Source organism: Anabrus simplex, chromosome 9, assembly GCF_040414725.1.
Source record: "Anabrus simplex isolate iqAnaSimp1 chromosome 9, ASM4041472v1, whole genome shotgun sequence".
In the NCBI taxonomy this organism is placed as follows: Eukaryota; Metazoa; Arthropoda; class Insecta; order Orthoptera; family Tettigoniidae; genus Anabrus; species Anabrus simplex.
The window spans coordinates 166,829,367-166,855,017 of record NC_090273.1 but is presented as its reverse complement, the minus strand read 5'-3'; the positions used below and the strand labels follow the sequence as shown (position 1 = coordinate 166,855,017).

General features: G+C 39.8%; 1 protein-coding gene across 1 annotated transcript in view; it reads left to right on the top strand.

The window, feature by feature from the left end:
- LOC136881187 (UBX domain-containing protein 1) overlaps positions 1-25,651 on the top strand; it is a 334,080-nt gene that overhangs the window by 137,413 nt on the left and 171,016 nt on the right. Inside the window, exon 3 of the mRNA XM_067153870.2 lies at positions 5,038-5,211. Within this exon, the coding sequence (XP_067009971.1) occupies positions 5,038-5,211 (174 nt within the window). The remainder of the gene's footprint in view (positions 1-5,037; positions 5,212-25,651) is intronic.

Below are 25,651 nucleotides of genomic sequence, written 5' to 3'. Positions count from 1 at the left end.
ATGTGTCTTTATTGAAACCATATCATCAACGGAGCCAGTAAAACTTTATCTATTTTCTATTATATTTTAGTAGTAGCATCTGTTAATTTTGCTTGTTGTATAATTACCAGTGTTCTAAAGTCCTTTTTCTTTCAGGGAAAATAATATAGAGGAAAAAAGGGGAATGGAAAGGAATATCGATGTCATTGGTTGAAGATGAGACGAAATAAGTTGCGAATCCCTTGGAGATTTGAGGATGTTACGTTTAATTACAACTTTCCCTTGGCTATCTAACATCACTCATGGAAGTATTAAGTGAATTGCTTGAAATGGACTGATTGATTCAGCGTGATACTGTTTATGAAACTACAGAGCCTCAGGTTGAGGTGGACTGGATTTTATAGTGCATTGTTATAACTGATTTTTTGTAATTATGTGTATAATATGTGTTTCCCTAGTTTTAATTAGATTTTAAGTCCTTTAGTATTTAGCAGTGCGCGCACTTTAGGTTTTCGGATTAGAACCTCGTTTTAAAATGTCTCCTTGTCTCATCAACAATAAGACACATTTTAAAAGGGGGGCAGTGTGGTGATGAGCCATGCTAATAATGGCATGTTCATAAAAATGATGTTTCCAATATTGCGAAGAGCTTGTATCGGCCTCACCTCAATTGACTTAAGTGTTTCCATGATTGTACCAGAGAGGGCACCCTCGGTCATGAGCACAGATCATTCTTTCGGCGAGACAGTAGCTTTATCTCTTTGGAGCGATTCTTTGCATTGTTACGTGTGTGTGGAGTGTAAGCATGGACCCCACGCAGATTGGAGTGGCGTTTTTATGCCATAAATGGGTTTTCAATAGATTTAAACTCGACCCGTACTACCATCCTTCTTGTTACTTTGGTAATTGATATTACAGGTATGGCAATCCTTGTATTAATATTATTTCTACGGTGCTGTTATGACATTCTTCGCTATCGTCCATAACTAATTGATACGCATCCTTCTGCTCCATTCGTGTCGTACGGAGTGCGTGAGCTGATGGGTTTATGTGTGACCACTGGGTCTCTATTATCCTACTGCTAATTGCCTGCGCCGTGCACGCTATCTCTGACATATGTGAGACCTTTGTGTGTGACCATGAGAGTCATACTATATGAGATTGTGTTAAACTTATAAACTGGAGCAAGTGCTCAGATTGTTTGCCGATACCGGCCATGTCTGAATGTTTGGGTGTGTGCTGGTGAGTGAAAGGAGATAAAGGATGACGTATTGGTCAGCTCATTATATAATTTAATCTTGTTTCTGTGCCTCATGTTTGTTGCCGGCTCGGTGATATTTATTTTGCCTTGATTTCTATCAAGGCCTTTTGCCCACGAGGCCGCCATGTTCTTTTCTTATTCAGGCTATGTATATGCCTGTGATTCTCTTTGGGTTTAAAATGTATTCCTTTGGTCCAGAGATGTTACTCTGTGCTATGTTGTGATCTCTCGAATCGTATTTTTACCTTCTCTGGCCCCCTTTTTCTTCTCCATGCCGCTTGAGAGCTTTGATCTGTGTGGTAATTGCTGTGACGATGTGGAAGTTAAGTAGACGCTTATATAATGAATTTTATTAACCTCGCGGAAAGAATGACAGAGTTGATCCGTGTGGACTGTATTCACATTACCACATTATGTAGTGAGATTGCAGTTGAGACGGTGAGCCCGTCTTATGAACAATTTAAGCTTGGTGTTTGAAAAAGCTGTGCTCACGCATGTGTTATGACTTCAATTGGATGAGCTCTGCACATGTACGTATCCTTTGTTTTTAATTGCTGGCGTCATTTCTCGTTTCTTTTTGATTTTATTATATAAGCCCTCATTTAAATTTAGTTGGGATTTTATTTCTGGTAGTTTTGGTCACATTCGTGTTCTCTTTTTTGAAATGAGGACCGTTTCCAGTTCAGGGCTGTGTTTGGCCTTTCCTAGTCGCGGTCCACGCCTCGAATCTTCCGACGTGTGTGTTTAATGGTGAGGTAGGTTGTCGGTACGGGAGGGGGTGCGGTTCAATACTCGGATGATGATGACGACGATGACGAAATTGAATCAGGATTAGACCTTGAAGAAAGAGAAAATTGCCTAGATTTGACGAATGACTAGAACATCAGGGATGTAATAAAAAAAGTTCACAAAGTGTTTTTTATTTTCAAAAGAGCGTCCGTGAAGAATTATACCATTCTTCAAAAATATGTAAAGATAGAGCATGGCAAGGAGGTAAGTTTATTACTTGATTGCAAAACCAGGTGGAACAGCCTCTACACTATGCTCAAGCGTTTTGCCTCCGTCCTCCTTACCGCATGTCCTATCAGTTGGAAGTTCCTGTAGAGGTAAACATACATCTGAATTTGTAAGACTCCGATTTTGAGGATCAAAAAGGCGCTGATAGGTTTGAATAATCCAGTACAGTTGGAAGAGTCAGATTTTGAGCTCATCGATGAAATCATTAAAGTCTTTTCTCCAGTCAAATTAACTGTAGAAGCATTCTGTCGCACTGATGTGAATTTATGCACAGGTGAAGCTACCCTTAAGTTTATTTTTAAGCAGTTAAATGACAATACCTCCAAGTTCGAGTTGGCTTCTAAATTCGAGATACATTAATACAAAAGCGCATGGAAGATCGCCGAAGAAATGAGTTGATTGGCGTATTATGCTACCTACAAAATCCTCATAGTGACAATGTGGTGTTGGCGTTCGATGACGAAATAAAGCGTACAATTTCAAGTCCGAGCAAAGTCCTGATAAAAAAACCAGATTGTTTCTTTAATTGAGAGATTAAATGGTAAAAAAAGTGACAGAGGAAGAACAAAATATGCAAGTCGAGCCCACAAATAGGGAAAAAAGTGATTTGAAGCTCAAAGGAGGGCTTCAGCTGGAAATAGAAAACAGCATGAAAATTATGTCTCCTGAAGCATTAAATAAAAATGAATTTTCCAGAATTGTTAAGAAGGAAATGAACCTATACGAGTCTTCAAATTCTACTCGGAGCTTTAACCTAGAGCAGGCTTTTAAACCGACGATTCCTCGAACTTCCATCGAACCAGAACGTGCTTTCTCAGCAGCTGCATATATGTGCAACAAATTGAGAAGCAGGCTTGGTGATGAGACACTGGATGCGTTGTTATATCTCAGATAATATTTTCAAATTCAAATTTGAATGTTCCTATTAAATTAATTTTCTTCATATTCATGGGAAATGTGAAATGTGACTGATTAATGTTATTTTTAAATACTGTTTGCTAAGAAACTTTCTACCTACTTATTATGTTGTTACATGAAAGTCGTCTATTTAGTCTGTGTTCAGAGAGATTGTTGTTAATTTCCAAAGTTTATTTGCATAGTTTGTTACATAAGGTTTTTTTTAAATTTATGTAAGTTTAAAGAGATTTCACTGATTCTTGGAAAAGAAGAATTTTAACATAGAGACTGAGTGATTGATTTTAAATCTGGTTAGTCTGAAGTCTAATTAGATAGAGTAATTAGATTAGTTGGGTGTATACCGTAAAATAGGTTTATTTTGTCTAAATTTCGATTTGCTTATTAAACAACTGATTTCATTAAGATTTTCTTATTGTTTAATTTGTAAACCTCAATCCCGGGATCCCGGACTGCCCCAATTTAATCTCAAAATCCCAGGATTAGAAATAAGGGCCAGGATCGAATTCCCTGGTGTGCATACTAATAGAGTGGTATTTACCCGTACACCCTCCTTTCATCATATAAATTCTGTTGAAAGAACACTTCACACGCATGTCTCCAATGCTACACTGCTCTTGGAGGTGAATAACTCTGTGCCCTGGAAGTGATGTGTGCACACTAATAGCGTGGCATTTACCCGTACACCCTCCTCTCTGAATCATATATTGCCTATTATTATCCATTTCTGTCGCAAAAATCTAGTTGTACCTCTCCTTCTGCATTTTTATTTCCATATTTAAAACGACCAATTATTTCTTCTTTACATTGCCTGTCGTTCCTATGTGGGCATTCATTATCACCACTGTATCTTCAATGCACCTCTCCAGTTACTCTAGACTCTCTTCGACATTACCTGTTTGAGGTGCATATACTTCACTCCACTGTCCAAACCAAGTCTGATTTTCATGATTCTGTCATTTACCTCTATGTACTGTACCAGGTCTTCCTTCACAAATCTACTCCATTGTTGCAGTTCGCACCTCCACTCCAAAACAACTGAAACCCCTTCTTCAGTCTCTTCTGTCCCTTTCCTTTCCACTTGGTTTCACTCAATCCCAACAATGCAGTGCCCTTTTGATGTATTCTATCAGTTCTTCTGTCTTGCCATTAAGGGTTGAGACATTTATGGTTGCAATATTCATCTCTGATTGCCCACTTTTCACAGTTCCCCCAGAACGAGAACACGAGGAACTGCGTGTCGCTTTTGGGAAACGTGCCAACCGTTTCCATCTCACTCTCAATCATTTTATAGGCTATTAGTACAATGGGCTCGCCACACCCAATGGCATTTTATATCTAGTGCCAGGATTTTTTCAACTCACCCTTAACAAAGAGAAACCAAAACCTTTTGCAGGCATCAGCCCTCCTAAAGAGCCTCATCTGCCCGAAGCCATTGGCCTCCTTATACAGTATTGTACTCGTATTTATCCCGGAGTCCATCTCCACCGTACCAAAGTCCACCTTTTCCGCCGTAGATGCCATTGACGTCTTCACCCGTAACCCTGAGCTGGGACCCTTAGCAGATGTTACACAGTGAGTCATTGTGCTCTGGGACTCACATAGGCAGGGATGCCACTCTCTGGATAGGGCTGCCTCCAAAGTGGGTCCCTACCTGCTACTTGCTAGGGAAAAAAGTAAAGAAAGCACTTAGACTCGGATTTGAATGGTACTCTTAAAATGTTGCGATTTTTTGAACAGGCGTCCTATTACTAAGTTTTAGTCAGTATGTACCTGATTCTTTGTTTACTTCTCTAGGGAGTTTAGTTAGCTCACTAGCTGACATCAAAGACTGGTCGTTGAACAGAGCGATGATGTTTTTGCAGGTTGCTGGCGCACGCAGAAGAGGCCATCCCACCAGTGGCTACAGAGCAGGCGTCTTCTCAAAACAAGGAAGGAAACGGTGACCCATCAATGGACACCTGCGAAGTAGCGAAGGATGAGGAGGACGCCAGCTCAGCTGTTAATGCAGAAGAGGCCAAGTCTCTAAAATGTAATGAGTGAGTATCCTGTAGAAGGAAGGTAGTGGTGTGGCTACTGTTGAGTCTGCTCACCGATCCCAAACATACAAGATCAAGAAAATCTTGATATATCATTCCTGATTACCAGAAAGAGTTTGTCTCTAGAATCACGCAAGTGGGAACACGTTTCCAGCTTGCTCTTACTCATAATCATCATCCTAAACCATCTCCAGTTTCCCAGGTGTGGTATGTGAGCCTCCTCCATCTCATCCTGTCCTTGTACCATTCTTCCTCCACCAACTTGTCCCAATCATGACCTCTCAGCAGTACATCGCTCTTAACTAAATCTATCCATTTCCTTCGTGGCCTTCCCACGGGTCGTCTTCCTTCTACCTTTCTGTCAAATTCCTTCCTTGCAGTTCTGTTTACTGGCATCCTCTTCATGTGACCAAACCACTTCAGTCTTGATATCTGAATCTTATTGAGGAGAGAATCATCTATTCCTACTTCTTCTCTAATTTTCTCATTCCTAATCTTGTCTTTCCTGGTTTTCTAGATCATAGTGCGTAGGAATTTCATTTCAGCTGCCTGAAGTTTGGAATTGTCTCTATTGGTCAGTGTTGTGGTTTCGAGACTGTATGTAAGAATTGGTGTATAATAGGACTTGTACAATGTCATTTTTGTTTTTATGGGTATTTGCTCATCCCACAGCAGGTGTCTTACCTGGTGGTAAAATTGTGTTGCCTTATTGATTCGATTGTTCACCTCATGTTTTGCTAGGTTGTCATTTGATATAACGCTGCCCAAGTATTTGAAAACTGGAACGCTGTCCAGTTGAGCTTCATTTAACCTGACTATTGGTTCTGCTCCTTCCCCATACACTTTCATCACCACTGTCTTGGTCTTGCTGATGTTTAAACCATATTTCTTAAACTCCTCATTCCAGCTTTGTATTCTCTCTCCCAATTCCTCTTCTGAGTCACTCCAGATCGCAACATCATCTGCAAATGTGAAGGCTTTGATATCTCCATGTTCTTTCCTTTTAATAGATTTCATTACTACATCCATTACAATAATAAATAGAAGTGGCGACAATGAGCTGCCCTGCTGCACTCCTCTCTTTGTTTCAAACCAGTCCGACAAACCACATCCTACTTGAATGCAGCTTCTGTTCCCACTATACAACATTTTCACTTTGTCTATGAGACTGTCTCGCACTTGAAGTTCTTTCATGCATTGCCAAATTCTTTTCCTTGGTACACTATCGTATGCTTTCTCAATGTCCAAAAATATTAGAAATAAAGGCTTGTTCTTCTCCCAGTATTTTTCCATTAGCATCCTAATTGCAAATATAAGGTCTATAGTTGACCTTCCTAGTCTGAAACCATACTGCTCTTCTTCCAAAATTGGTTCAACAATATCTCTGATTCTGGTCTCTATTATTTTTTCCAATATTTTCAGGACATGAGGCAGTAGTGTGATACCACGGTAATTAGTACATTTTCGTCGGCTTCCTTTCTTGAACAGAGGTACAATGATGCCCATCTTCCAGTCCTCAGGAATAGTATTTTCCTCCCATATCTTGTTAAGCAGTCTATAGAGCCATTGGATTCCTGGAACTGCCGCTGCTTTCAGCATATCTGCACTTGGTTCATCTATGCCCACTGCCTTTCCTTTCTTCATGCTCTTGAGCGCATTTTCAACCTCAAGCCATGTAATTGGTGGTTCAGTTGTGGTTCCTCGACTTGGCTCTCCTCTATCCGTTGTTATGTTTTCTGTATCTCCATTCAGCAGCTTTTCGAAATAGATCTTGAGTTCTTGTTTAATTTCTCCCTCTTCTTGTGCCAGAGTTCCATCATCACGTTCTATTGCTTTTATGGTCTCTTGATCCCTTCGCTTGTTTTTCACTACTCTGTATCAATTTCATATTTCCTCTACTGTCCTCTTCCAGTTTGTCTGCAAACTCATTCCATTTCTTCTCTTTTTCTTCCCTTACAATGTTCTTTACAGCAAGTTTGTTGTTCCTGTATACTCCTTGGAGTCTTTGTATTTCTTGTTCATTTCGTTCTTGTCCCTGTTTTTGTTTTTCCTTGTCCAGTGCCTTCTTTATTTGGTTTCTTTCTTTCACCGCTGTTTTCACTCTATCATTCCACCATGGTGTCTCCTTTTTTCTTTTGATAGAACTTGTAACTCCACATAAGTTTTTGGCTTCTCCCACAAAGGTGTCTTTGAAGGCCTTCCATTCTTCATTAACGCTGGTTACTTCACACTTCGGCAAACTCTGTTGAATCCTTAGTTTGTATTCTTCCTTTATTTGGATTTCTTGCAACTTCCAAGTTTTAACCCTTGGTTTTTTCGTAATAAGTTTCTGCGTTTCATTTGCCTTATGTTTGAAGTCTACTAGCAACAATCTGTGGTCACTGTCCATGCTTTCACTAGGGATGACCTTTACATCTGTGATGTACCTGCCACCATCTTTATTTGTGATTACGTAGTCATTGTTCTATACTGGCCATCCCAACTGTACCTTGTTATTCTGTGACTGTCTCTTATTTTGAAGAATGTATTTTTGATTATAAGATCATTTCTTCTGCACAGATCTAATAGTTGTTCTCCTTCTGGGTTCCTTTGTCCAAATCCATGTGGACCAATGATGTTCTCGTACCCAAGTCTGTCTACCCCAACTTGCGCATTTAGATCTCCAATAATAATAATATTTTCCTCATTAACTGTATCTTCCAGGTCTTGCCGAAATTTCTCTGTCTTCCTCACTGCAGCCTGTCTGTGGGGCATACACTTGTATGATGGTGTACTTAAGTGTTCTCCAGTTTCATGAACATTTTAATGATTCTATCACTTTTGCAGATAACTTCAGCTGTAACATCAGTCCTTTCGTTAATTAAGAATCCAACACCATTTTTCGCTACCTTCTCCTGTCCACTCCAGTATAATTTATAACCTCCACGAAGTGTCTTACTTCCAATCCCTTTCCATTTGGTCTCACTTAATCCCAATATTGATATTTTCTTCTATCCATCATGTCTAGGAGTTCTTCTAACTTTCCAGTTAATGATAGAATGTTCATAGTTCCAATTCGGTATTTGGGTCTCTTTTTTATTTGGGGTTTCCTTTCAGAACATTGTATATCATCAGCCTTACGGTCATCATACTTTACAATTGTCTGAGAGGACGTGTCAGTCCGGTCTATAATATTCTTTCCAAGGCTCTTTTTCTTATTGAAAGCAACTGTACTCAATACTCTCCTGCTGACTTGCTAGGCCTAACGCATAAGAGGATTTTCTTTCAGGGTTTACTCCCTTAGCCTTTGAGGATGCCTTCCTCGTCCTACAAGGCAGTAGGTTCCATCTGTACACCCCAGAAGGATGGGTTGCCTCTTCCGCCATCTCCGCCGTACCGAAGTCCATCTTCTCCGCCATAGATGCTCTTACTATAATGATTAATTTAGTGGGACCGATCAGTGTGATGAAGATCCTGGAATAAGACATGAAAAATTGAAGAATTCCTCATCCAAATTAAACTGATTGCTAAATTGACCCGTAAATCAAAACATGCTTTTGAAAAGGCTCATGATGAGATTATTGAAGAAATCTTCATGGGGAACAACACTCGTATTTTGGATGTAAACTTACCAGCTACCTAGCCATTCAGTATGTTTTCAGGCTAAGAATGGTAATCTTGTTCTGAATAATCATGACAATTGTGAAGTCCTTACTCAGCGCTCCTCCAGCATCAGATATTGATTCTCTTCCACGTAATGGAGAAGATATCACCCAGATCATTGCATAAGACACCAGGCAAGGATTCCACAGTTGCTGAACATCTGAAAATTGCTGGGCCCAGTTTTGTTGCTAAAATGGAAGAACACTCTCATGATGATATATGGGAATACGTCCTCTCCATAAAAAGAAGGCAGTAAAACTATGTTCAGTTGAGTATAACATCCTGTCAAAAATGCACCTGCAGATTGTCTGCAGATTGGTGAATGTCAAGTCATGTAATCAAAACCAAATCTCTTTGCACCAAACCACTTGTATTGATTTTAGTTGATTTCAAGAAGACCTACAACTCAGTGGACTGATTCAGTCTTTTTTATATCCTCAAGGAGATGACAAGTAGTCTTGTTCAATCATCAAACCAACTCTGACCAACACCTGCTCACAAGTAAAATTTTTGCTGAAAAGCTCTAGATTCATTGAGATTACGATTGGCAATGGGCTCTCTCCTATTCTTTTCAACTGTGTTCTTGAAATGGTCATGTGGAGTGAAGTAATAAGAATACAGCTCTAATTTATACATTTCTCAGATGCCTAAAGGAAGAAATATGTGTAACTGAAAGTATGCCTACGGTATTGCATTGAAAATGATATATTTGGGTTAATATAAACTACGCTTAAGAAACTAAATGTATTGTCACCCAGTAGTCTTCACCTTAAAGTCAGTAGAACATATATTCAACAAGTAAAATCATTTATTTACCTCGGCCAAAATATCACATAAGACGGTAGACTTTCGACTGAAATCAGATGCCAAAAATCTCAAATGAGCATATTGTCCACTTCCACCATAAAACGTTCGCTACATCTGCATCTCGTATAGATCAGCAACTTGAGGCATTTGAAATACGGGGCTTCAGACAGCAGACCAAGTCTTAAAAATGATGAAGCAGAGGAAATCACTGCTCAGAGTAATTAAAAACCTATGCCTGTCACCCTATGGTCATAGAGGACAAGGGTACAAATAAATATGTAACAGTAAAGAGAGCTGCCATCTGGAGGTCAGTCTTAGGACTGAATACAAGAAAGAAAAGAATAATATAAACCCACAGCATACATTGTACAAAATATTGTATCAAACTTCTCAGAGAAAAATATCTGTTATTTTAGACTGTATGTTACACCCCCAAATCTCTATTAGTGTTGGATTATTTTGCCACTCATGTTATAATGTGTTACAGGATATATATTAGTTTCTAAGGCACCTAACAATCTCATTAACGTTCAAATGGTCTATGTAAACGACTGTTACGGTCACACGATTTTCAGGATTTTTTTGTATACTTTCACTAAAAATTCTTAAAAATAGGTTTTAAAAGGAAATCATGCAGTGTAATACATTTTATTAAATCATAATATCATAGGCTATTGAAATAAATATATTTTTGTTTTGTACCTTTACAGCCATCCTGAGTTTCCAAAAAAGTGTTCCAAAATGATATTATCAGAATGTTTGCGCCCATACCAAACACTAAAATACTCGACTTACCTGAGAAAGTCAAATCACAATGTTGTACACAATTTTATGCACTTGAAAAAAGTATAAACACTTTAGATGTTATATACACAAATAAGGATATATATATACTGAACCCTTTGGTCCATATTGAGGGATACCTACCTTACTTACCTATCAGCAAAGTTCATGAGATCTGTCTCTTGGGTCGTATCGGGTTCTTCGTCACTTGCTGAGGTAAAGGTAGGGTTCAGTAATTCTAATCTATCTACTGGAATGAAAGGTCTGTTTAAAAGATTCCTATTTATTCAGGAAAATTCTGAAGCAATCTGATATGTCAACGGTATCATAGAAGTCAATTGTGTCCACTGGACACCACAATCATTTTACATAAAGGTCAGAACACTGGTGTGAGACTTTAACGTAACTGCCTGATGGGCATTCTTACTAGAAACCATTGTCTCAATTATTAAGTTTTTAAGAAAGGAACGTCTGGAAATCCTTAAATTCGGCTTCCATGTGAGACCACATGTACCATCATAGTGATTCGTTATGGTCCAGCCCTCGTAACGCGAACTCTGGACTCTGGGTATAATTAAGGCCGTCCAATCGGTGTGTGCCACACAGTGGTTCTCCAGCATGGACCCTTAATTGAATCGATGTGACCTGCGTCTATGTCATGGACCGACATCTGCTCTTCTAAGTTACTTTAAAGTCATTGTGGATGATGACCGCAAGGAAATGATGCTACAATGGCATATGGCCCTAATCTAAGTCACTGAGGTTGATGACCCCCTGACCATCCAAGTTTCTAGGCTGAAGGCTAAACACAATTAAGTTACATCGGTTGATGACCAAAGTTTCCACTTTACTATCCCCAGCACATTCACTGCTCAATCAATCAAAGTTCAATAATTACAACAATAGCAATGCTCACAAACTGTGTGGCAGTAAAATCCATTTTCTTCGGATATGTCCCCTTAATCGTTACTTTACATTTAAATATTCCCCAGAAAACAAACTAAAATTTCCAGAATGCATCTCCAAGTTATTCGCTTGATTAAAGTTGTTTCAAAATGCGGTTTCACTGAATTTAATAATTAAATAAATTTAAATGATTTAACGAAATGTTAAAGAACAGTAAATTTTATCTCCGCGGACTCTGATTTCTTTACAAATTCCTACGCAGCTGTGATGTGAATTCAATCTTGTGATATTTATCTGGCTGGAAAAGAATTGTTACATAATTCATGTCCAGTTATATATCTTGTCTCATGATCTCACACTTTAAAATCTAATCTAGTCCTAACCGTTATTAACACTTGGATATCCTAATAATCTACGTACTAACCAAACAACTCGCCATATAATTACGATGTCATATCTCGTCATACCATTTATGAATTTTGCACACCCCTCACAGACAAACCAATCATCACAACCATCGCTCTATATTTTGGACAACCCTGAATTTGGTTACTCTGTTCCTTATACTCAAAGTTCGTGATTTCAAATGTTCATTACGTCCCCAATTAAACAAATTTTACAGTATTTCACAATACTCAGATTATTACCGGCTATGAATTTCAACTAAATCCAGCATTTTAACGTTCTCCTCGGCCGAGAATACAGTACAATCTCAATTCCACGCCTGTCCCGTTATCACAGCTGAGGCCTCTCGTCCCCAAGTTCGCTTGGCAGTAACATCTGGTTTGTTCCAGTTGACTGGCTTCTCAAAATGCTCACCTTTAAACTCTGCCGACATAATTAAACAAATACGATATTCTAACCACCAAAAATGCACGGATTATGCTTCAAGATGCCCACACTAATTATACGCGTCGCCGATTAATACCGCTATGGATTTCTATGTATTTGTTTCCATTCTCAACATTATAAAATATTCCTCGGGCTATCATGTCCCGGCTTCAATGACAGGTCCAACCTGATTCACAAATCTCATACCAACAAAACTAACCTCTGTTTCCCAGCTCCACAATTATCATCGACAAAGAACTGGAATAAAATCCTTACTAGAAATCTCGACGTCTAATATCGCACAATGCATTAATCAAGAATAACTTCGCATAAAGGATATCGTATTTAATAACTTGATTTTTACGAAAAATGACTGAAACATTCTACTAGATCTTTTTATTGTCAGTCAGACACAGTTTAAAATGGGCCTAGAAAAACATTTCTCTCCGTGACCAAATTCATCACCCTAGATTCTCACCCGACAGCGCGCTTCCACTCGATTGAAAATGAGTAACCATGGATTCCTACATTATTAACGTCAAATTGCAGACAGAAAAATTTACGTCGAATGAACATCTTAATTTGACATCACAAAATATAGGCAGTACACTCACACGGATGACGATCTACATTGGACGTGATATCACTTCGAAACCCTATTCAATAACTTTTTACAACATTATACGGCACTCGCAAGACTTCAAAAATTTTATCCAAGTGAAAAATAAAACAAATGACTCTTTTAGTCGTATTCTCACATTTACAAAACTTAGTAGGGGTGACCACTGCGTCGTATATCCCCATTCAAATACACTTTTAGAGATCATGAAACAGGATATAATAGGTAGTAAGATGGAAAGTCACCTACCTCATGTAGTCACACCATTGTTCGTCATAGGGCTCACCTGCGACCCTGGCATTTTATTTAGCCATTTTTACATTCATAGCTGTACAGATCATTATTATCTTTCTTCAGGTTTCCTGGAATAAAGCATTAAAAAAAAAAAGAGAATACCCTTCACTTGTTTGCTGAGCGCACACGATGGACTATAATTATTTCCGCAGACGAATTACTTAATCACATTAGAATTTATTCAGTACTTTGACCGTCCTATCTGGTACAATTATTTCACTCAAGAAAACTATCTCCTCATGGAGTCAAGACCTAGCCACAATGGCTAAAATCTGCAGTTGAACTCAGTCTACTTTTGTTGTTTGATTTCACAGAGCAGCTCAACAATTTTTCGTCTGCTGTGTATCACAAATGCCGGAGAAGGAGACTTCGTCATGACGTCCCTTCATATTTATAGCAGTTACCCCCTCTCTTCGGATATTTCCCTTTGCCGCCAAGAAAAGTTTCTATAAATTTTCTGACTTAACTAAACTGTAATTTCAAGAGTTTTGAAAGTGACTACATGCTTGCTACATTTCTGGCGGTAGTGTTCATGGACATTCAAAATTTATACGGGTTCGATTTATGACATGATTGACCCCCTTTGATAGGCACTATATTTTTTTGATTTGGCTTGGGACACGTCATGTACACGCGCTTTGAAATAGTTCACAAAAATGGCTTGAGATTCTTCCGCCATTGACACGTGTGGCTGACGTCACGTACCCCAGAGCGTGGGACCGAAGGTAATCACCCCCTCGTTACGTGTCAAATCCATGCTATCAAGAATCCAACTTTTAATTTAATTGTTAATTTATGCATAATGTTCTTAGGGCACAAAGGTCATGGGTTCAATACATATATACACAAGCACCAGAATGCCCCTGTAAAGTCACTCAGAGGAGCAACCAGAACTAGACTGCTCTCTCCTTTTTCTTCCTCTCTTTTCAGGCCTCCAATAGTGCTGTAAATTGGGGTAACACCCCCCGTGAACTGCACAGTTACAACCAGGGCACAAGTGCCGGGTCCTTTCCCTTTTTTGTTGGTCCACATATTACGCATAAACGTTCCAGCTTTCCAGGAAGTCTGTCAATGTCACTGTCATTATCATTCATATCACACGCGTCACTCATTATTTCATCCAACATCTTCCAACTGGAACTTGAACCCAATTTCTTGGGACTTGAAACTAAATTACTCGCCATTTCTGCAAAACACTGCTAAAAACAGCTTGTACAACAAAACGACACCGTGACGGGGCAAGGCACCCTATTGTACTGCGCAGTTAAGGTAGTGAGCCTAAAGACTGAATTTTAAGGCTGTGCAGTACATTTAAACGGCATTCTACAACCTAGCAACTAGAGTAAAAAGAGAGACTGTAATCTGCTGTTTAAAATTATACTACATAGAGCACATTTGTGTGTTACTACGCATAACGAGAGCGTGTCTAATGAACGGCTGCAAAACAGTCGATGTATCGTCATTGACCACAACAACGTGTACAAAAAGGGCGATGTATTGTCGTTTAACCATTTGAGGGTTAAAAGACACTGGACTATTTGATGGCTGACATCATTGTTGTTATCTTCCTCACCCAACCCCTGCTGAATGCCTTCAACAGTTTCACTGATGGTCATGGGTATTTGTTGACATCTGTGTATTCATGAAACTGTATAACTTCCAAACCCACAGGCGAAAATTAGAGTAGAGGTCCAATCATCGTCATAGGCATTTATTCATCAACGAATATGTAGTATATCAATACAATGTCATTTGGAGATATTGTGTCGTCTCAGATGGCTGAACAGTCCGATTCTGGATGGACAGGTTTTATTGCAGTGACTACACGAACTAGTAGTTGCAGCAGATGGTAGTGCAAGAATGCCATCCCTCACATTCGCTCAGTCTTTCCTGCGGTTCATCCTCTCAGCTTGTAATCTTCTCCTATCTTTTTCTAGATGTTCAACTCCAATATGGCGTGGCCCAAAGGACATCGCATAAAACTCGGTAGGGTCGCCAATGTCTGCATTGTTAGTGACAAGACCATTGGCCTGAATTGGTTAGGTCTGGGGAGAGACAAGATGGTCTGGGTAGCTTACGTTTGGCTAGTGGTAAAACTATTGGTGAGGATAGCTTAGGTCCAGCTAGTGATAATATCGTTGGTCTGGATAGCTTACATTTGGCTAGTGGTAAAACCATTGGCGTTTATAGCTTATGTTTGGCCAGTGGTAAAATTATTGGTGTGGATAGCTTAGGTGCAGCTAGTGGTAAAACCATTGGTTTGGATAACTTAGGTGCAGCTAGTGGTAAAACCATTGGTTTGGATAACTTAGGTGCAGCTTGTGATAAAACCATTGGTCTGGATAATTTAGGTGCAGCTGGTGATAAAACCATTGGTTGGGATAGCTTAACTTTGGGTAGTGATAAAATTATGGGTGTGGATAGCTTAGGTCCGGCTAGTGATAAAACTGCTGGTGAGGATAGCTTAGGTGCAGCTAGTGATAAAACCATTGGTCTGGATAGCTTACATTTGGCTAGTGATAAAATTATGGGTGTGGATAGCTTAGGTCCGGCTAGTGATAAAACTGCTGGTGTGGATAGCTTAGGTGCAGCTGGTGATAAAACTATAGACCAATGTAAAGATAGTTTCGTCTGGGAGCTCACTTCCTTCTTACAGAATACTGCTGATCGCAACTGCGAGCTCACTGCATTAGCTTTACTACACCTTGATTCAATCTCACTCACTGTATTACAATCCTGGGAGAACACACAACGTAAATACTTGAAATTATCGACCTGTTCTAGCTTTGTGTCACCAATCTGACATTCAATTCTGTTGAATTTCTTACCTACTGACATCAATTTAGTCTTCGAGAGGGTAATTTTCATACCATACCCATTGCAGCTATTTTCAAGTTCCAAGATATTAGACTGCAGGCTTTCAGCACAGTCTGCCATTAAGACCAAGTCGTCAGCATAGGCCAAACTGCTTACTACATCTCCACCTAATTGAATCCCTCCCTGCCATTTTATACCTTTCAGCAGATGATCCATGTAAACTACGAACAGCAAAGGTGAAAGATTACAGCCTTGTCTAACTCCTGTAAGTACTCTGAACCAAGAACTCATTCTACCATCTATTCTCACTGAAGCCCAATTGTCAACATGAATGCCTTTTATTGATTTTAATAATCTACCTTTAATTCCATAGTCCCCCAGTATGGCGAACATCTTTTCCCTCGGTACCCTGTCATATGCTTTCTGTAGATCTACGAAACATAAACACAACTGCCTATTCCTCTCGTAGAATTTTTTCAATTACCTGGCGCATACTGAAAATCTGATCCTGACAGCCTCTCTGTGGTCTGAAACCACACTGGTTTTCATCCAACTTCCTCTCAACGACAGATCGCAACCTCCTTTCCAAGATGTCAGTGAATACTTTGCCTGGTATACTAATCAATGAGATAACTCGATAGTTGTTGCAATCCTTCCTGTTCCCTTGCTTATAGATAGGTGCAATTACTGCTCTTGTCCAATCTGAAGGTACCTTACCAACACTCCACGCTAATTTTACTACTCTATGAAGCCATTTCATCCCTGCCTTCCCACTCTACTTCACCATTTCAGGTCTAATTTCATCTATTCCTGCTGCCTCATGACAATGGAGTTTATTTACCATCCTTTCCACTTCCTCAAGCATAATTTCACCAACATCATTTTCCTCCTCCCCATGAGCTTGGCTGTTTGCAACAACACCAGGATGATTTCCTTTTACATTGAGAAGATCTTCAAAATATTCCCTCCACCTCTTCAGTGATTCCCTGGGATCTATTATGAGTTCACCTGAATTACTCAAAACACTGTTCATTTCCTTTTTCCCTCCCTTCCTAAGATTCTTTATTACTGTCCAGAAAGGTTTCCCTGCTGCTTGACCTAGCCTTTCCAGGTTATTACCAAAATCTTCCCATGACTTCTTTTTGGATTCAACAACTATTTGTTTCGCTCTGTTTCTTTCATGTACGTACCAATCCCTGTCTGCCTCGGCCCTTGTTTGGAGCCATTTCTGATAAGCTTTCTTTTTACGTTTACAAGCTGCTCTCACTTCATCATTCCACCAAGATGTTAGCCTTTTCCCTTCTTTACACACAGTTGTTCCTAGGCATTCCCCTGCTGTTTCCACTACAGCATCCCTGTATGCCACCCATTCACTTTCTATATCCTGAACCTGCTTACTGTCTACTGTTCGAAACTTCTCACTAATCATATCCATGTACTTCTGTCTAATTTCCTCGTCCTGGAGATTTTCTACCCTTATTCGTTTGCAGACAGATTTCACTTTCTCTACCCTAGGGCTAGAGATACTTAGTTCACTACAGATCAGATAGTGGTCTGTATCATCGAAAAATCCCCGGAAAACTCGTACATTCCTAACAGATTCCTGAATTCAAAGTCTGTTAAGATATAGTCTATTATGGATCTGGTACCCCTAGCCTCCCATTTGTAGCGGTGAATAGCCTTATGCTTGAAGAATGTATTTGTAACTGCTAAACCCATACTAGCACAGAAGTCCAGCAAATGCTTTCCATTCCCATTAGCTTCCATATCTTCCCCACATTTCCCAATCACCCTTTTGTATCCTTCAGTTCTATTCCCAACTGATGATATAGATGTTGATTCCCATAGGGAATCTGAAATATTTGTCCTGAATGAGTAAATTTATAATACCAATATAAATGGTCCGTTATTGGACATTATGCATTTTCCTGCTAACTGATTCTTGGTTGCCAGCGTTTCGCCCTTGTGTGCTAGGGTGGGCTCATCAGTTGGTACCTAGCACACCTACCAATACACTGGCTAGTGCATACCGTGGAGGCCACTGCGTAGGCTAACTGGAGCCACCGGCAGTGCCAATGCACTAAGAGACTTTGTCTCATCAGCAAAAATTGATGCCTGCTTGGCATAGGGAATCTGAAATATTTGTCCTGAATGAGTAAATTTATAATACCAATATAAAAGGTCTGTTATTGGACATTATAAATTTTCCTGCTAACTCATTCTTGGTTGAAAAAACAATCAACTGTTTTCCAAGAACTTAGCAGGAGCACAAGTACTCATTCATTTATACTGATTTGCGTTGTATATTTTTGTATATACGTACTTAACTTCCCGCAACCGAGGCAAATACTGGACCTTCAGGATATTCTCCATTCTACTTTGGCGTTCGAGACCGCAGTGCATGACCTTGAATGTGCCGCACTGATCACCGGGAGCTGGCGGTTTGCTTCTACAAATCTATTCGTCTGCGACTTCAAGTTATTTATGATCTTCATGTATTATTTGATAGTGTTGTGACTTTGTGCATGACAGAGTGTGGAAACTGACCCATTTGACCGTTCTCCAATATTCATAAACATTGTGAGACTTCACCTATCATTGCGTGTGCCATACTACCATTCTTAATATTACGTACTGTTTTCTTTTAAGCGACTCACAATTTCTACCCCCATCGTTAGTTTATGTTTCATCTTGAGTTCACTTAATCTTTTTCTTTTTCATATGCATTGTTTTACGTGTTTTTACGGCTGACGATGACCTGGACTAGGGTCGAAACCGGTCCCATTTATAGGTACTATTAAATAAGAATGTAATCACTACATTTCTTTCTTTTATGTATTGAATAGGTTGAACCTCTTTTTCAATTATTTAATTTTTAACGTTAATACTTTCAATACGGAACAATGAAATTTTTATCTTTAAAAGTTAAATATGAAGTAATACTATGGAAGTTGTAATGCTGTACATATAAAAATACATTTAAACCTGATATAGTTGTCACAGGGCGAAATTAATAACAATATTGTAACTACCTCATATCTGTGAATCTGTGAAAACTCGCGAAAAATTTTGCGAGTGAGATTTCCGGTGAAATTGACTGTGCTTTTGACAAGCTATTGACAGACAGCATCCGGTAAGCGAATAAACAGGAATTCAGTTGGAATAAGTAGATAACACGTCAAGTTCTGATAAGATAGATTTATACCAGTGGGTTATGTTCTTTATTATTGGTGGCAAGAAATTTGCTAGCACACAAGCTACGTAAACAATGTCGCTGATATACGGAATATTTTTCAAGATTTTGAAAAATTTCACCCTCCGTATGTATCTTTCAACATGAATTTGCACACTTGCTACATTCTGATTTTGTAACACTTCATCTTCTGTAAATCTCCCACTGTGAAGAAAAGGCAGCATAACAAGTAAAGAATGAGCTGACTGTGTTTTAAAACCTGGGAATCCTTTGTCGGCTAATATAATGTCCCCTTCACTCAAAAGATTTAGGAAGCCTGAATTATTAGCAATAAAAGTATCACTAGTTCTTCCACCATAACAAGGGGAAATAAAAATAATAGTTTTGTTTGGGGCCACAGCTAATAAAAATTTAAATGTATAACATGACTTGTATGAAGAATACATGTAACATCTCTCAGCTATTCTAGCTGGCATTTCTGATTTCATTTCTGTGCAATCTATTATAACTTGTGCGTCAGGATAAAATGTTTTAAAAGCGCGAGGCAAAATATTTTGCACAGATAGTTTGCTAGGCCCGAAAATAGAATTAGAAGCGAGTTTCTTGACTACTCCGAGAGCAGTAAAAATTATTCGCGCAGCAGTAGTCCGATGTACACCAAATATGACTACCAAGGTCCAACTTCATTTTCATTAAAAAGAGTAAACAAACATAGTTATTACTTATATTTATAGACACTTTAGAAACAAATAAAGTAAGTAAAAAACTGAATGTTACAAATACTTGTTAAATCCTTCAACTGTGCCTCACTTTTGATATCCATGAAATCCTCTGCATATGTCCAGGGGTTGTTGGAATCACAACTTTTATCCACCTTTCCCGAAATACTTGAGGGTACTGTGCTTGAGTAGCACTGTGTGCCTAAATCATTCCCACTAAAAACACAAGTGAATTCGAAAGTCGTTGCTTCAATCTCAAATGCTGCTTGCACCGACTTGTGTATTTTTTCACACACTCATTTTTAACAATAAATTCATGAGTTTCCTGATTAGAAGACATATGTATATTTGAGCATTTCATTAGTTTACTCGCTCTTAAAACAGGGATATATCACATTCTCTTTTCAGTTTCTTCTTATAGCTCTCATGAAACACAGATGGTATATATGATGGATGATTTTCAATATTACTTGGCTTTCCTCCAACAAAATGTTCACTGCAAATAACGGAGCATTTAGTGGATTCTGATGGAGTTCCATCTGCACTGAAAAGCAGGAAAACATTATTATTATTATTATTATTATTATTATTATTATTATTATTATTATTATTATTATTATTATTATTATTATTATTATTATTTGGCGTAGTCAAGACACGTGCACATGGAAGGACATGAATGTAAACATACGAACCTGCTGCAATACATAATTGAAATGAAATGTACTATTTCAAAGTGTACTTAAATGAACGTGTTCTTGACTTGGCATACCTGGTATGTTTGAATTGTGTGATATGAAATGTGTGAAATGTAATTCCTTTTCCATGCTTTTTTTTTTTGTTTGTTGTGGCAGTTCACTGCACAACAGTTTCTATTTGATTTAGGCATTTTGATACACTACTACTACTACCACTACAATTTCACACCCACAGTTACACAGCCTGGACTGACTGCTCAAGACAAGATCACCAAAATCTTACCGATTTCTTCCGCTAGAGGCGCTAAGAGCGGCCGTGCACGCTCCCTATGGTATTCCTGATAAAGAGCCCTACCCCAGACTCTGCCCTTCCCTTTCTAACAGCCGTCAAGTACACTTTATAATCTATCTCTTCCTCGTTATCTCCCCTTACCCGAATATCACTTCCTCATAGCACATCCAGATGCATCCTCTTTGCTGACTCAGCCAGTTCTACTTTCTTTCTTCCATAAGCCCCAGTAATATTGATAGCTGCCCATCGAATTCCATTTCGTTCGCCAAGTTGTTTCGAAGGACTCCCTCGCCTGTCAAATGGGAGTGGGACTCCATTACTCCCATAGGTCTGAGGCTTGCTTAAAATGTTCTGAGCTCAGTATATTCATGAACCAGGATGCTACCCTACTTGCACATAGTCCATGTGAGGATCTCTCTAACGGGTTGTGGACCACCGGTGAATTGTATAGTCCTAGCCGCCTGAGCACAAAGAGGGCCATGACTCGGAATATGTCAGAGATGCCCACTCCCATTCCATAGCAACTGGTATCCCGACTCTCAGGACCACTTACTAGGCCACTCAGCCGTTGCCCATGGTTCACAAACTAGGACGTGACTACAGTAATCCACAAACAAAAACCATCAACTCATACCATTAAATAAATTGTCAATTGCGTTACCTTAATGTACAGAAAGATTAAAATACAGTATTTTTTTGAAGGAAAAATTGGTTGCACCAGAATTTTTTTTTTAAACGATAAACACTAGGTAATTACTACACGAAAAAAATTTTTTTTAATAGTCAGAGGATAATCAGTATGCGGGCCGCGACTATAAATACTGTTTAAAATTGAAATTTGCTACACTACCAATGAATAATAAGTCACACGCAAAGGCACACACAAGAACAAGTGTACAGTAAATCAGTGGCTCCAAACCGCGAATTAAAATTACATAAATAAGTCAAACCAGATTAAATTATAATAAAACAAAAGAGGAAAACAATCCCAACTAAATAAAAAAAAATATCAGTGGAAAAATACTATATACATTCCCACATAATAACAGAACACGGAAGCACACCACAGGAGTGACCATTTACTGACGCCAAGCCATCATCTCCATATAATCATCAAAGCCACCAAAATTAATAACGTGTCCATCAGATAAGATAAGAAAGGGATGATCATTACGTAATAATAACAAAGGCAAGGAACCCCAAACAATGGGGAGAATGTGACAAGAAAACGTAAAGAGAATGGCGTAAATAAAGTTAAGACCAGCAAATTTCAATTTTTCACAGATTTGACGTTATTAAAATTAATAATCATAATTATTAATATTATTTATGTCCTGTCTGGCCATGCTTGCCATGCTACGGCAACCGAGTAGACCGTACAGCCAGGGACTCGACGCCGAGTGTTGGGCGGCGGAAAATAACCTGACTCCCCACAAGAGCCAATGGCTTCGGGTGGATGAGCTCTTGTGGGAGGATAATGGGCCCTCAGCAGAGGAAATGCTGCTGAAATACCATTGAGCTGCAGCGTCTGTACCCCAGAGGGGCGACTGCAAAAGGCGTCTGTTCTCCAGGTTAGGGGCGGCCTAATTATATGCTGGCAGCAGCTATAAAATGCCCTCAACGACAGACGAAGCGACCCGTCGGTTGAGGAATCATTTGTTGCATCTATGACTACGTCTCTTCTAAATTCAGAACATACTAGGGCGTCCCCTCAAAGTGACACGCGCCACTTACGCCCGAGTGACGTGATAAATGAACAAGGGTTACCTACTCATGGACGGGGTAGGCTAAAGAAGCTAGTTCAACCCAAACAAGTACTGAGATTTGCTACTCTCAATATTGGTACGTTGACAGGCCGACATTGTGAACTAGCAGAAATGCTTAAAAACAGACGTGTCAACATTGCCTGCATCCAGGAAACCAAGTGGAAAGGTTCAAAGGCAAAAGAAATCGGAGATGGCTACAAACTCATCTATCATGGTACCAGTACACGAAATGGTGTAGCAATAGTCTTCGACCAGAACTACTGCAACAATGTCACCAGTGTCAACGGGGTGTCAGATAGGCTTATGTCTATCAAGATTGACTCAACTTCCATCACTGCCCACATTGTATCTTGCTATGCACCTCAAACTGGATGCACTGAGGATGAGAAGGATGAATTTTGGAACAGTCTGGATGCCCTCCTTCGAGCAATTCCCCAGGATGAGTCCATTATTTTTGGAGGAGATTTAAATGGACATGTCGGGTCTCACAAAGAAGGATATATGCGATGCCATGGAGGACATGGGTTTGGTGTGCGAAACGATGATGGATGTCGGATACTCGATTGCGCAGAGGCTCATGATCTGATTGTTACCAACACATATTTTAAAAAGAGGCCAACACATCTGGCTACTTATACAAGCGGTGGTCATGCTACTCAGATTGATTATTGGCTAATCCGTCAACAAGATTTTAAGCTGGTAACTGACACTAAAGTAATTCCGTATGACAGCATTGCCCCTCAACACCGATTGCTTGTCCTCGATATTCGTAGCAATGTTACACAACCCAAACCTAAACCTAAGACTGGGCCTGACCGAATTAAGTGGTGGCGGATGAATGCCCAACGAAACGAGTTGATGACAGCCTTAGCAAACTTCTCCGTGAAGTCCGATCAATTGGTTCAAGACATGTGGAAAGATGCTGTGGAACAGATACATCAGGCGGCGACAAAAACTTTGGGAAAAACCCTACCCGGACGAAAATATATTGATAAACAAACCTGGTGGTGGACAGACGAAGTCAAGCAAGCAATCAAGGAGAAAAAAATAGCCCACAAGACTTGGTGGAACTCACGTCTTGATACTGATCTTCAGCAATATCGCGACCTGAAATCTGCAGCAAAAAGAGCTGTAGCTGCAGCAAAGGACCATTATTACCAGTCACTATACGACCAGCTTGACACACCATCAGGAGAAAACAATATATATCGCCTTGCTAAGTCCCGTCACCGTTCAACTCAGGACATTGGACACGTCATGCACATCAAGGGAGCCGACGCCAAACTGCTGCGAGATCAACAGTCTATTCTCCAGCATTGGGCAGATTACTTGAATAACATCAGCAACAAAGAATTTACGCATCCACCAATTTCTAGTCCTGATCCTATCGTAGGCCCTGTTCCCTCAGTTACATCCGAGGAAGTAATGCTTGCCATTAGCAAAATGAAAAATGGAAAAGCAACTGGTCCAGATGACTTACCAGCGGAAATCTGGAAAATGCTCGGAAAGCCTGCTTCAGAGTTCCTTGTCTCACTCTTCAACCAAATCATCGCCGAGAAACAGCTTCCACACTCATGGACAACTAGCACAACAGTTCCAATCTGGAAGGGAAAAGGAGATGTGAGTGATTGCTCGACCTATCGCCCTATACGACTCCTCTGTCATACTTTCAAGATCTTTGAACATATACCTGACAGCAGACTCAGATGTATTGTCTCTGTAACACCAAACCAGTGTGGATTTGTTAAGGGATGCAGTACCATCGATGCTATCCATGCCACACGCCTCTTGATGGAAAAACACAGAGAGAGACAGAAGAGTGTACACATGGCATTTCTAGACCTAGAAAAGGCTTTTGACCGTATCCCACACGAACTTATTTGGCGAGCTCTTCGCTGTCATGGTGTCCCTGAAGAGTATGTAAGCTGGGTGCAACTTCTGTATCGCAATTCCACTAGTGTCGTCCGGAGTTCTGCTGGAATCTCTCCGCCTTTCGCTATCACTGTGGGTGTTCATCAAGGTTCTTCCCTTTCACAATTGCTATTCATCCTCTGCATGGATACGGCAACAGCTGACATACAGACTTCACATCCCTGGACCCTTCTTTATGCCGATGATGTGGTACTTGCACAAGAAAACCGTCCTGAACTCCAGCATCAGGTTCAAACGTGGAAGGACAGACTGGCTGAAAATGGACTGCACCTCAATATCCAGAAGACAGAATACCTAGAATGTGGCCCCCAAACCAGAGGTACCATAAGTATCAGTGAAGAAGACCTGCAGAAGACCATGCAATTTAAGTACTTGGGATCCGTCATCACCTCAAACTGTGACACCACTCCTGATACTCGGATGAGGGTAAATGCAGCTTGGCTCAAGTGGAGACAGGTCACTGGAGTCCTCTGTGATAAAAAGATGCCTCAATATCTAAAGGCAAAAGTTTATAAGAGTGTGGTACGGCCAACAGCGATCTATGCGACTGAATGTCGCCCCATGACGAAACAACAGGAGCAAATGTTGACAACCATGGAGATGAAGATGCTTCGATGGTCCATGGGGCTGACCCGATGTGACCACATAAGGAACACGGACGTCCGGCAAAGGTTTGGTGTCGCGCCCATCATAGACAAAGTGAGGGAAGCCCGTCTCCGCTGGTACGGCCACGTCATGAGAAAACAGGACGACTCAGTTGCCAAAACAGCGCTCCACATTAACCCAGAGGGAACAAGACCACGAGGAAGACCGGCAGAGAGATGGACTGACAACATCAGGGCAGACATGCACAGTGTTGGCTTAACACCAGAAGATGTCAACGACAGACAGAAATGGAGGAGATGTAGCAAAGCAGCAGACCCTGCAAGTCGGGATTAATGCTAAGAAAGAGAGAGATTAATATTATTTATGCAAGAGGTTAGAAAAATTAGAAAAATTAGGGGGGAAAATCAACACCGAAATTAAATAACAGAAAAATAATAATGATTATTATTATTATTATTATTATTATTATTATTATTATTATTATTATTATTATAACGACGATAATAAAAATAGTAAACCCCGCAAAGAATGGGTA